Genomic DNA, 13,423 nt, shown 5'->3' on the forward strand with positions numbered 1-13,423 from the left:
GGCAACTGTGACACTTAAGGATTTATTTGGATAATACATGTGTCCTCTGACTTTCAAATATATTAAAAGAGTAATTTTAAATGCTAAAGAAGGTTGAGGGTATAAGGCTGTATCTTTTAACCTTAGTAGAGTGCATCATATTTTGGTGGATTGAAGATGAAAAGGCGTTAGTGATTCTGATATACACCTCCCCCTGTTGAGACCTGCTATTCTAAAGGAAGTCTGAAAGGTATAGAAAACTTTATTTTTTTATTTTTCAATTAATCTTTAATTTCTTGGATAAAAGAATCTAATGATATGTAGAGATATTTTAAAGAAAGCAGAGATGAGTGGTAAGGGTATAAATTCATGGAATCCACAATTATTTTGTTTGAATTCCTACTCTTTTTAAAATTATTTTTAAATATATTTTTTATTGATTTCAGAGAGGAAGGGAGATGGGCAGATAGAAACATCAATGATAAGAGAGAATCATTGATCAGCTGCCTCCTGCACGCCCCCTTCTGGGGATCGAGCCTGCAAACCAGGCATGTGCCCTGAATGGGAATCTACCCATGACCTCCTGGTTCATAGGTCGAGGCTCAACCACTGAGTCATGCCAGGTGGGCTGAATTCCTACTCTTTAACTCATTAGAGAATTAACTCAAAGTGACCTTGGGCAATTTTACTAATCTACCTATGCTTCAGCTCCCTCATTTGTAAAATGGAAATAATTTTACTTACCTAATAGGATTGCTGAGAGTATAAAATAAGAGCTAGCACTATAATATATCTAAATAGTCATTGGGCTTTATTTATTTATTTACTTACTTATGCCCAGGAATTTAAAAAAATAATCAGCCACCCACACAAACGTGTATCAAGTCTTCTTTTAGGTATTAATGCTAGAGGCATCACTTCTTGGCTGTTCCTATGCTTCTTCATACACAGAGACATGGAATATAAAAAAATCTAAGAATATGACATTATATATACTTTGTAAATCTCTTTTCTTTTCTTAATTTTTAAAAATTGATTTGGGAGTGAGAAAGTGGTGGGGGAAGTCAGAGAGAGACATTGATAAGTTGTTCCACTTATTTATACATTCATTGGTTGATTTTTGTATGTGACCTGATCAGGGATCAAACCCACAACCTTAGCATATCAGGACGATGCTCCAACCAACTGACCTACCCAGCCACAGCAAGAATCTCCTTTCCTGATTTTCTGGATTTCATTTTTTTTTTAAAATATATTTTATTGATTTTTTACAGAGAGGAAGGGAGAGAGATAGAGAGTTAGAAACATCGATGAGAGAGAAACATTGATCAGCTGCCTCCTGCACATCTCCCACTGGGGATGTGCCCGCAACCCAGGTACATGCCCTTGACCGGAATCGAACCTGGGACCTTTCAGTCCACAGGCCGACGCTCCATCCACTGAGCCAAACCGGTTTCGGCTGGATTTCATTTTTATTCTATTACCACTTCCTTGTTTTTATTTAATTCTATTAATTTTTTAAAAAATGGATAATTATTTCCTATTAGTTGGAACACTACTGGTATGGTATCCAAAGTCATTGATCAACTGCCACTTAGAGCCATTTGCTTACCAACATATGGTCCACTGGCACAGAATTTCCTTTGGGACAACTTTAGTAATCGGTCATTTTCTACCTAAAGAAACAAAACAAAGGCTATAGTAGTATAACTTTTTTTTCTTTTTTGGAGGGGGCAACATTTCTGTGACAAAGTAGAAGGTAAACCAGTATTATCAAATGTCATATAAAACATACCAAAAGTGCAATGATGATGAAGATGATGATGCTATAGAATAGTGAAAGGTTACTATTTCTTATTTAGGCTTCAAAATAACAATAGTCTAAATAAAAGAGCAGGTTCTATGTAATATGGTCCCTCAGAAGAGATATGTACCCAGGTAAGAACTTTAAAGGGTTAAAGTTCTCAAAAGGATACATAACAATAAGTAATACTACAAAAAGTTATTTTAGATTAGCATGTGAACTCAATGTTCAGAATTCAAACTCTTAGAATGACTGATAAGCATAAAAGAAAGCACACACCTTGTTTTCAAAGGATAAGCTTTGCAATGAAACAAAAAAGTATGGAGGAAACTAAAAGGCCAGAAGCAACAAAGTCAAGTACATGATTTTTAGAGAGAGAGAGGAAGGGGGAGAGGGAGAAATCCAAAATGTTTTTGTTACAGAGCCCTCCTAGTTCCCACCAAATATGATTGATGCATTCACTAAATTGCCTTTTCAAATGTTTACAGCCAATCTGAGAGGTCCTCCAATGTGTGTACTTTTTATTATAAAATTAGAGGCCCAGTGCATGACATCGTGCATTGGGGTGGTGGTGGTGGTGGTGGTGGGTGTCCCCCTCAGTCCGGCCTGCAGCCTCACAGTCCAGGACCCCTCAGCGGATGTCCGACTGCCGGCTTAGGCCTGCTCCCCTGTGGAAGTACCGCTCAGCCAGAAGCCAGGCTCGCTGCTCCTTAGCACTGCCTTGGAAGCAGGAGAGGCTCCCACCAACCGTGAGTCTGGCTTCTGGCTGAGTGGCACTCCCCATGTGGGAGTGCACTGACCACCAGGGGACAGCTCCTGCATTGAGCGTCTGCCCCCTGGTGGTCAGTGCACGTCATAGTGACCAGCCATCCAGTCGATTTGCATATTAGAGTTTTATTATATAGGATACAATCACATTTAAGGTTAAGATGTGGCTTTGGAAGGTTAACTTACACTGTAATGTACCATGTAAATTTGAGTGCATTTTGAGGGCTGGTTTAAATGTCACCTAGAATTCTTAAAGTACATAAAAATAAATTTGAAACCACTGATTGAATTTCACTTAATACAATATTAGGTAAGTTGAGGGACTTTTTATTACGTTTACCTGTTCTGCTTCCACATAAATGAGGGGGAATCCCATTTGTTTGGTCCAGGTATTCATCACCGCTGCTATAGGTTTACCACTAGCACCTTCTAAACATTCCCAAAGGTCCTCTAGGAGATAACACAAGCAATGAAAATGTAAATGTTTACATTTTTATTTTCCTAAAAAAAACACGCAGTTTTATATACCTCTTGACAATGCATTGCTGACCCACTCTTTGATTCTTTCATGTTCAGGAAACAAGCAGTGGGCCAAATTAACATCCTCCTTGCCTTCTCATTAATTTAACTCTATTACAAAAACTGGTCTTATATTCTAAGATGTTCCTAACTTTTCCAATTTATTAAAAATTACAAATTATAATAAACCAAAGACAAACAGGTGAGTTCAAACAGAATAAATAGAAACAAACAAATGGAAACACATTTAAGATCACAACTAAATAACCATTCACTAACATAAAATCATTATATCCACTCAATTAACAGAGTTAAAAAATACTCAGTAAAGCTGATGAGGTGGTGATAGAGTGAGCAAAACAGTAATGCCATGTGACACACACTAGAATGAGGGCACGAACAGAGAAAAAGCACTTCAAGGAAAATCCAAAGAAAATAAAAGCTTCACAAGAGTTGACTTTTGGCCTGCATCCTGAAAAGGAGTTGTTCATTAGATAGATATGAACCACTAGCTCATTCCAATTGGGCAGAATAAATGGTCAATGCAAAGATGAAAGTATAAGAAAAGACAGAAAATAACAAAAAATAGCAATATGTTCAATTAGCTGAAAATAGAGGGCACATATGTGGGAATAATGGGCAATGAGGCTATAAATGTAGGTAGGGCCGAACTGCTGAAGACTCTGTATGGTTTACAAAGAAGTACTGACTATCATGAAGGGAATGTGGCTTACCCATTATTTTATTTTTAAAATTGTTATTGTTGAAAGTATTACATATGTCCCTTTTCCCATGGACCCCCTCCACATTCCCAGTATTTTTAATCAGCAGGATTATGCAATCAGATATTCACTTCAGAAAGATAATCCTAGCTAGCCTGAGAGAGAGAGATGAAACTGAAGAGAGTGGGGCAAGGCAAGTAGTGAGTTAATAGGCAACTGCAAAATGCAATAGATAGGTCACGAAGGAAGGCATGAATTAAGGAAAGTGCAGTGAGATAGAAAGAGGGCACTGGAACTGCTGCGAGAGGGTAAATAGCATGGATGGTAACTGCAATGTATTTGACCTGCCAATTATCTTTCATAAACCACAAAACAAACTGAAAAAAGGTACATGGTGGGCCTTGCTATTCATATGTGGCCTATGAACTAGTAGCACTGGCTTCACCTGGGAGCCTGTTAGAAATGCAGACTCTCAGACCTTACTCCAGACTTACTGAATTATACACATTCTAATAGATCCCAGGTGATTATATGTCCATTATATTTTAAGAAGCATAAGGTACTTTCCTCATATATTATATACGGGCATACCTTGGAGATACTGCAGGTTCTGTTCTAGACCACCACAATAAAGCAAATATTTCAACAAAGTGAATCACATAAATTTTTTGGTTTCCCAGTGCATATAAGTTATGTTTATATTATACTATAATCTATTAAGTGAGAAATAGTATTATGTCTTAAAAAGTACATATCTTAGTTAAAAAATATTATATTGCTAAAAAATACTAACCATCGTCTGAGCCTGTTTGAAAAATGGCACTGACAGACTTGCTCAATGCAGGGTTGCCATAAACCTTCAATTTGTAAAAAACACAATATCTGCGAAGTACAATAAAAACAAGGTATGCCTGTATATGCATGCCAAAGACTCATAAAACTTGCAAGAGTACATTTTTCTGTAGCCCTTCTTTAAGGAACAGAATGCCTCTATTTTACAAACTCTAATGGCAATTTATGGGGCTGGGAGTGGGGTGTGAAGGTTACATCATGTCCTGAACAGAGGAGAGACTGTATTTTTAAATCGTAGGTCACAAACCTAAGGAACACCCTTATAGCCAGGACTCTGAACTTTTGTCATTCTATTAGACACTAATGACATTACATAAATCTTGTTTTTTAAAAAGTTTTCCTGTTCACTAAAGAACTTAAAACTATGGCTCTGGCTCTTTTTCATATCAAATCAATTCTTAAGCCTTTATTCATCCTTTTGACTCTGATAGCAAATAAACTATAGACCACCATATGCAAAAATTTCTTAAGATTTTACTTCATTGAAACTCCAATTCCATATATTAACTTTTAAAAATGGTTAATCTGCAGCTATTTTAATAGTCAATGATTAATTTAGGGCAATAAAACCAACAAATAGCCAAAAAAGAACAAGCTCCGGTCAGGTAAACAGCACTCTTCAGACTTTTAGGTGGCAAAACACTGAGCTATGGAAAGCTGACTATTGAAGAATGACCAAAAGGGTAATGGGCCCTGATAACAAATGGCATAAAATAAGTCACCTTCATTTCCTATCCATCACAAGGAAAGTTAAGCAGCTAGAAAAAAGTAAATGTCCCACTTCCATTTCTCTCTCAAGCTATTAAAGATTACCTGTGGCAGCATTCTTTTGCTGGAACTTGGTTAAATACATGTTCATTCCTTTCTTAAAGTCCTGAGAAAATACAATTTTTAAAATCCAAGAGTCAGACCTCAGAATTTATAGTATATTTACATATTAATACTCAAAAGCTACTTTACTAAAATTATTGAGGGCCAGATTTACTGAAATACATATATGTCTACTGCCTTTTATTTTAAAAAATATTTTAAATTAATTTTACAGAGGAAGGGAGAGGGAGAGATGAAACATCAATGATGAGAATCATTGATCAACTGCTACCTGCACACCCCCTACGAGGGATCCACCCTGAAACCCAGGCATGTGCCCTGACCGGGAATCAAACCATGACCGCCTGGTTCATAGGTCAATGCTCAACCACTGAACCACACGGGCCAGGCTACTGCCTTTTATTTAAGAATGCATACTCTGGCCCTGACTGGTTGGCTCAGTTGGTTCAAGTCCTGTATACTAAAAGATCACAGGTTTGATTCCCAGTCAGGGCACATACCCAGGTTGTGTGTTTGATCCCTAGTTGGGGTGGATAAAGGAGGCAACTGATCGATGTTCTACTGTCACATTGATGTTTTTCTCTCTCTTAAAAAAAGAAAAATCAATAATAAAAAAAAGAATGCATACTCTGTCTTCTACTTTTAAGTTTTATACCAGCCTTCCACCCTCCCAAACTTATTTGTATATCATTCACCTAAGACAGTGGTCGGTAAACTGCGGCCCCTTGAGTGTGGCTCTTCCACAAAATACCACGTGCGGGCGCGCATGTACAGTGCGATTGAAACTTCGTGGCCACACTCAAGGGGCCAAAGAGCCGCATGTGGCTCGCGAGCTGCAGTTTGCCGACCACTGACCTAAGAGATCACAAGAGTCAATATTAAAAAAATACTAGTAAAGACAATCCAGTAGTGTAATATTCTGGATGCAAAAAAAAAAAAAAAAAATTTACTTAGGAACTTAATCTAATTAAGATCTGATATTTTTTTCACCATAAAAGAATAGAAAACTTTTAAAATTGCTTTTTTACCGTATCCCCAATGTAGTCGTGCAGCATTCGGATGACAGATGCACCTTTGCTATATGATATAGCATCAAATATCTCATCAACTTCAGAAGGATGGCCCACACTGACCTGGCAGACAATGTAATTCAAGGTTATGACAGGAAGCAGACAACCTATAATATTGAATTACATAAAAAGCTTTCTAGGAAAACACTTCTAACTAATATGATATTTTTCTGCCTTTGGCTCCCTCATAATGTATAATGATGATCCTTAAAAAAAATATTTAACATGATCCCCGTCAACTCTTAGGGTCCAGTCTTGGCTCTGCTTTGCTTGGGAGGTAAGTCACTATGAATCTGTTTATTGGTGGTGGTGGTGAGTGGGAGTGGAGAAGAGAGAGATGAAAAACACTTTCTTTATGGTTTACAATTATATAGGACCTTGGTTAAATATGTCAAAGTAGACTATAAGTCTAGTTCTTTGAAGGCAAAATTTATACATATAAACTAGCTGAAATAACAATAACCTAAGTCAAGAGAATTAAAAATATATATATAAACAGATAATGACAATAAAAGAATATGTTCAGAATTTTCTTTGAAACCAACAATGGAATGATAATGTTCCCCTATGCATATTATTCAATATGTATGGTTCTCCCATACTAGTCAATAAAAATGTATTTAATTAATGCTTAAGGGTACATAGTACTTGACTCTACAAAGATCAATTTTTATAGTGTCTATCTTAAGAAGAAACGTAATTAGACCAGTCTTGCTAGATTTTCAAGACTGGAAATATAAAGTATAAAAACAAGTGAATCACCCATGCAATTTTCAGAGTTTTAAATATCTCTGTAACAAATTACTTCATTAAAAATGAGAGCAGTGGTTGAAATTATGGCTCACTTCAATAGGATGGCTGTTATCTAAGGCATCAAGCTCCTGGGCACGGGTATAATCAGCAGAAACAAACTGGGTCCAGATATCATACTCTGGGAAGCAGTGGTCTACACACAGATATTCAATCCAGGATGCAAAGCCTTCATTTAACCAAAGATGTGTCCACCATTCCTAAAAACAAAAGAGAAATATGTAAAGAAAACAAAATACTTGTCATTCCATTCATTTGAAAAACTTTCATGTCCCCTCCACTATACTCTAAAACTTGCCAACTTAATGAACTAAAATTCAAAAAAATGAGTAAATAACTCACATCTCTAGTTTTTAAATCTCCATCTGAGGATATGTTTCTACCGATTTGAGAGAGTCAGAGAGAGAGAGAGAGAGAGAGAAAGAAAGAAACATCGACTGGTTGTCTCCTGTACTTGCCCTGACCAGGGTTTGAATCCACAACCTTTTAGCGTATGGGACGATGCTCCAACCCACTGAGACATACAGGCCAGAGCAATAATTCATATATCTGAACTAAAGAGATGCCTAAAAGAGATTCCAAGAAAGGCCAACGGATGATGTTAGCATTATGCCTAAGAGACATTTCAAAACATTAATAAGTAACATTTTACTACCAAAGGTATAAACAGAGGAAGGAGGGGGGAATAAGTGGGAAAGCCCTTATATAGAAAGGGGAAGGGAGTGGATAAATGTAGGCTTTCCCTCCCTATATTATTTCCTATATTGTCATGTAAAATTTAGCTTAATAAAGATTTCTCTTAAAATACACACACACACACACACACACACACACACACACACACACACACACACGTCCTTGCTCAGTGGTTAGAGTATCAGCACATGCACCTAAGGGTTGCTGGTTCAATTCCTAGTCAAGGGCATGTACCTGGGTTACAGGTTTCATCTCTGGCCCTGGTTTGGGAGTGTGCAGGAGGCAACCAGTCGATGTCTTCCTCTTCCTTCCTTCCTTCCTTCCTTCCTTCCTCCCTCCCTCCCTTCTCTCTCTCTCTCTCTCTCTCTCTCTCTCTCTCTCTCTCCCCCGCCTTTTTTCTTTCCACTCTCTTTAAAAATTAATGAAAAAAATATCCTAGGATGAGGATTAACAAAACAACAAAACAAAAACAAAACAAAAAACCCTCAAAAAGAACCAGAAAGCTACTAGGACCACACAAGAAAAACTGGAAACTATTTCCATAATGGCTGAGAAAAATCATTGTTTATGGATGAGTTAAACTTTCTAGGTAAATAGAAAAGCAGTACTGCTTATATAAGAATTGGGTGAGATTAACAGAATGGCAGCAAGTAGTTCAGTAATGAATGGTATTTAAGCATTTATGGAATAGAAAATTCTCAACTGTTAAGAATTAATAGGGGAATGGACAAAGAATATAATGGGTCAAAAAAAATCAACTTTTTTTTTAAAAAAAAAGCACATTTTAGAGATTTTAATCTAATTTTCATTAAAGTTGATTAAACCTCTTATGAAAACAATATATGAATCCATGCTAAATGCTAAAGGACTAATGCAATGGTAAAAAACAAAAAGACATTTTAAAATTCTGAAAAGACCAAGATTTTCCAACATTAAGTGATAAGTGGCTATTTGTTTTGTCCACTTATTTAACTACTAGCCTCCATTAAGATAGCTGGTACACCTTGGTTGCAGGCACATCCCCAGTTGGGGGCGTGCAGGAGGCAGCTGATCGATGTTTCTCTCTCATCGATGTTTCTGGCTCTCTATCCTTCTCCCTTCCTCTCTGTAAAAAATCAATAAAATGTATTTAAAAAAAAAAAAAAAAGATAGCTGGTACATAGCTAGTTATTCTCCAACCTATCTTCAAGCCCTTGAATTTCAGTTATTGAAACAACTGGTATCTAATAACTAGAATAGTTACTCAAACCAGGTAAAAAAACTGCCTAAAATCAATATAATAATGCACACATTTCCCCAACTAAAAGTTATTACTGGTAGTTTCAAAATAAAATCAGAAAAAATAAAGTCTGCTGAAAGCCTGAGCAAAAAAATAAAAAAAAAATAAAAAATTGTTTAGCAGCAACAAACTTGTTGCATTAAACAGAAAAGAACATTTCTGTACATATCTGAACACAGGTACGAGCATACTTAATTCCACATAAAATTATATTTCAAAAAACCTTTTTTTACCCCTAAGTAAAATTTTAATCATCCAAAGTAAAAGGAAAGGGTTTACTTTCAAGGGCTGACTTCCTTTAGAAGCTCTCTCAGACATGTCACAGTTGCTACATATCTTACTTTCTTGCTTATTTCTGTGACATATGGTCTCAGCTAACATCCAAGTCAGGTTTTGCTCTTTGGCAGCCTAAAAAGCCATCAGGGATTTGGCTGACGCCAGAATCTCCAGTTCTTCCTTTGCAGAGGTACTTCTAGTTCACTTAATAAACCCTGTTCTCCCAAGCTTTAACATAATTGGCTGTTGTAGATGGTATTTACCAGTATTTACATTAATTCTGCAATTTCTATCAAATTTCAACATAACATTTTAGACAATGAAAAAAACTGACCCCTAAAAACATTTCAATATAATCAAACTAGAGGCCCACTGCACGAAATTCATGTGTGTGTAGGGAGGGTCCCTCAGCCTGGCCTGTGCCCTCGGGGGATGTCGGACTGCCCGTTCAGCCGGGCCTAAACCGGCAGTTGGACATCCCACTTGCAATCCAGGATGCTGCATGTACCAGTGACCATACTTTTCATACAGGTGAAAGCCATCTTGCTGTTCTATGGGCAGCTACATTTATTTTGCCCTGATTATAAAAAGTAGTTCATAGCATGATCCTTCTGAGGCAGTAATACCATTTCCTCCATCTTATGGGTGGGAAAACTGAAGCAGAGAGAAGTTAAGTAATTGGCTTTGTCACACAGTTATAAGTGTCAGAATCAGGGCTGATCACAAAAGGTGCAAGCCAGATACCATGCATGGCATCGCTGCATCATCCTGTTTTTTTCAGTGTTAGAGTAGCCTTGCCAGGTTTTAATGTTTATCTCTAAGAGACTGTTCCCATTATATAGGGTATGGTCCCGAAGCCTGGCTGGCAATCAGGGCCATCAGTGGAGCGACCTGAGGGTGGGGCAATCAGGGGACCCACTGGTACCTTCCTTGGCTGGCGGCCTGGCATCGCCCGCTGGCTGGCCCTGGCCCCTGATCACTGCTACCGGTCACCTCCCTCTCAGGGGGCAGACGCTCATTTTATTTTTGTGGCACAATGTTACAGGCATCCCTGAAATATTATGTAGCCAAAATAATGTGCAGCAGGATGAAGATAAATATATTTGAGCACTTAAAAATATTAAATACCATAGTAACAAGATTTCCAAACCATTGATGGGCGAGTTCATGTCCCACAACCAGAGCAACCCACTGGCGTGATGAAGAACAGGAGTTTTTTGAATCAATTAGCAATGCAGTCTCCCTGTGTTAAAAAAAAAAAAAAGAATAAAATAATTAAACAATAAAAGTACTACAATAAAAACATGCACAAGTAGGGAAGGGAGATTCAAATAGGAAATAAGATGTCAAATTAGGCTTTAGAAATGTCAAGAAAACAGTTTCTTAGTATAAAGGATAAAAGTTTCCAGGAAGATTAAAGACTACATCAGTAGAAGTCATACAACAGAAGACAAAGCTTTGACACAAGTTTAATTATCAGGTTATTGATAGGACAGTTGCCTGAAATTTTGGGAAAACTTTGTCTTAGTGATTTAGGGATTACTATGCTAGAGAGAAGACAGTTCTTCTATTAAAAGAATGGGAGTGCCAAGTAGGGGGAAGATGCATTTCAAAATCCTAAAAAGAACTAAGAAGGTTGTCTAAAACTTAGCTAATCAAAGAAGGCAATTGCAAGTAGAAGGCAAAAACTTGTTTATAGACCCTGCTTCAAAAATTATATAACCCACATATTTATAATGTAGTGAAAGACATGTAAAAATTTGGCTAGAAAATATTAAATCAGTGAAGGTTTGGCAAGGTGGATAAATAACTACAAAACTACTGGGAGGAATAGAAGGCACCGAACTGAGAAACTGAGCCCAAAATATATCTAAAAATGTTACTAATGCCAGATGCTTACTAAAAATCATACTATCTCAGATAGTAGCACCAGAGGGTGTTCATCCACATTTTTAAAATGTGCACAGAAGTGAGGGGAGGTAGGAAAATTTATGGTAGATCATAAAGCAGAAGATACTCAACTGTGATTATGAGTGAAGCTTTTATGAAATCAGTGATTGAAAAGATAAGGCAGGGTAATGCATCATTAACATACCTATAAGTAACAAGGCCCCAGTTCTCCATGGCACCTTCATAAAATAAATATAAACATTTATTGATATATACACATACTTCTTCCTCAAAAATCACAAAATCAAAAAAAGTTATGACAATTCAGCAATAAAATGAAATTTACTTTACCAGCTGCAAAGTCTGCAATAGCAATGAGATCAATTTTAGGTAGAGGATAAGGAACATTGAAGTAGTCCTTATAAAAAGGCAGGGTTTTAGCAGCAACCTATAAAAGTATAAACAAAAAAACCATCTAATAAATATTTTATTGGAATTCATATAGAAATCCACAAAGGAATCCTGTTGCAAGCCAAATTATCTCAAGTTACTAGAAATCAATCCCAGGGGCCCTACATTCAAAGACTGTGTTAGCCCCAAGCTTTGTATCTGTTGGCCAAACTTTAGTTATATCTAACTCGGTATGAAAAATGTAATTACGTATTTTCCCACTCACTCTCTGGGTAAATAAATTCTACTCCAATATTCTCTTAATCATTATCTCATAAAATGTTAGTGCAACAGCAAGGTTGGTACTTCAAAAATTCTATTACAAATAAAACCAAAGTAGCACAACAAATTTCAGTTTAAGTTATAAATAAATGTACTAATAATTGATCAGAAATGTAAATTCCCCAACCTGGAGTTATGGACTGTTGGAACAATCCTCTTCAAGTACATTTACCTCTAACGCAAATTTTCCTTGCTCTGCTTTGCCAACAGGGGTGTAAACACGGACACACACACCATCTTTTGACCTTGTTTCTACAAAGTCATATTCACCCACAACAAATGCCACCAGATACGTTGACATGACAGGTGTGCGGGCAAACTTCACTTCCACTACATTTTCATCATCAGGGTATGGTTTCCGATCAATTACATTCTTAAAAAAAAAAGAAAAAATTTAAACAGATTTACATTAAATATAGAGAAAACATTAGTCCAAAACTGTAGGCTTTGTTGCCTCTCCTTCCCTATTTCCGGAACTTATCTATGCCAATTCACCCAGTGCTTTTATGCTGTCAAAATCTTTCCTATTAAGAAGGAAAGTGATTTGATCATGCAGTTACATTTAAAAGTTCCAGACTAACGTGTTAAAAGAATGAGTAAAAAGAAACAACTTTTTTTGAATGTCTATTACAGGGGTGGGCAAACTTTTTGACTCGAGGGCCACAATGGGTTCTTAAATTGGACCGGAGGGCCGGAACAAAAGCATGGATGGAGTGTTTGTGTGAACTAATATAAATTCAAAGTAAATATCATTACATAAAAGGGTACGGTCTTTTTTTTCAATAGTTTTATTCATTTCAAACGGGCCGCATCCGGCCTGTGGGCTGTAGTTTGCCCACGGCTGGTCTATTATATGCCAGGCACTGGGATGTTTTAAGACAGAGCTCAATACATTTTAAGTGAAATAAGGCTAGGAGATAATAATTATTAATGCAATTGTGAAATCTACATTTCAAAGGGAACAGATTTTTAGATTTAGAGCATTCTCTGTACTAAGACTAGCTCTAAGCAAATTTGTGAAGAAATCTCCACTATACCTTTGGAGTTCCTAATTTCCCTTTGGTGTTCTCCCCCTTTTTCCTATTCAGGCTCTCAGTTTCCCCAAGATCTCTCTGTTCTTTCTTCCAAGGAAGACTTATTCAAAAACAGACTTGATAAATTCATACTAAATTGTAAATGAATATTTTAGTTTAAT

At 36.8% G+C, this 13,423-nt stretch overlaps 1 protein-coding gene across 3 annotated transcripts in view; it reads right to left on the minus strand.

Annotated features, from left to right (window-relative positions):
- NPEPPS (aminopeptidase puromycin sensitive) overlaps positions 1-13,423 on the minus strand; it is a 68,280-nt gene that overhangs the window by 16,377 nt on the left and 38,480 nt on the right. For all 3 annotated transcript variants that reach the window (XM_059670781.1, XM_059670782.1, XM_059670783.1), the window contains 9 exons: positions 12,401-12,601; positions 11,848-11,944; positions 11,702-11,735; positions 10,735-10,849; positions 7,391-7,555; positions 6,504-6,608; positions 5,458-5,518; positions 2,892-3,001; positions 1,592-1,655 (listed from right to left, as the gene is read on the minus strand). In XM_059670781.1, the coding sequence (XP_059526764.1) occupies positions 1,592-1,655; positions 2,892-3,001; positions 5,458-5,518; positions 6,504-6,608; positions 7,391-7,555; positions 10,735-10,849; positions 11,702-11,735; positions 11,848-11,944; positions 12,401-12,601 (952 nt within the window). The remainder of the gene's footprint in view (positions 1-1,591; positions 1,656-2,891; positions 3,002-5,457; positions 5,519-6,503; positions 6,609-7,390; positions 7,556-10,734; positions 10,850-11,701; positions 11,736-11,847; positions 11,945-12,400; positions 12,602-13,423) is intronic.

Source organism: Myotis daubentonii, chromosome 16 (assembly GCF_963259705.1).
Source record: "Myotis daubentonii chromosome 16, mMyoDau2.1, whole genome shotgun sequence".
NCBI lineage: Eukaryota > Metazoa > Chordata > Mammalia > Chiroptera > Vespertilionidae > Myotis > Myotis daubentonii.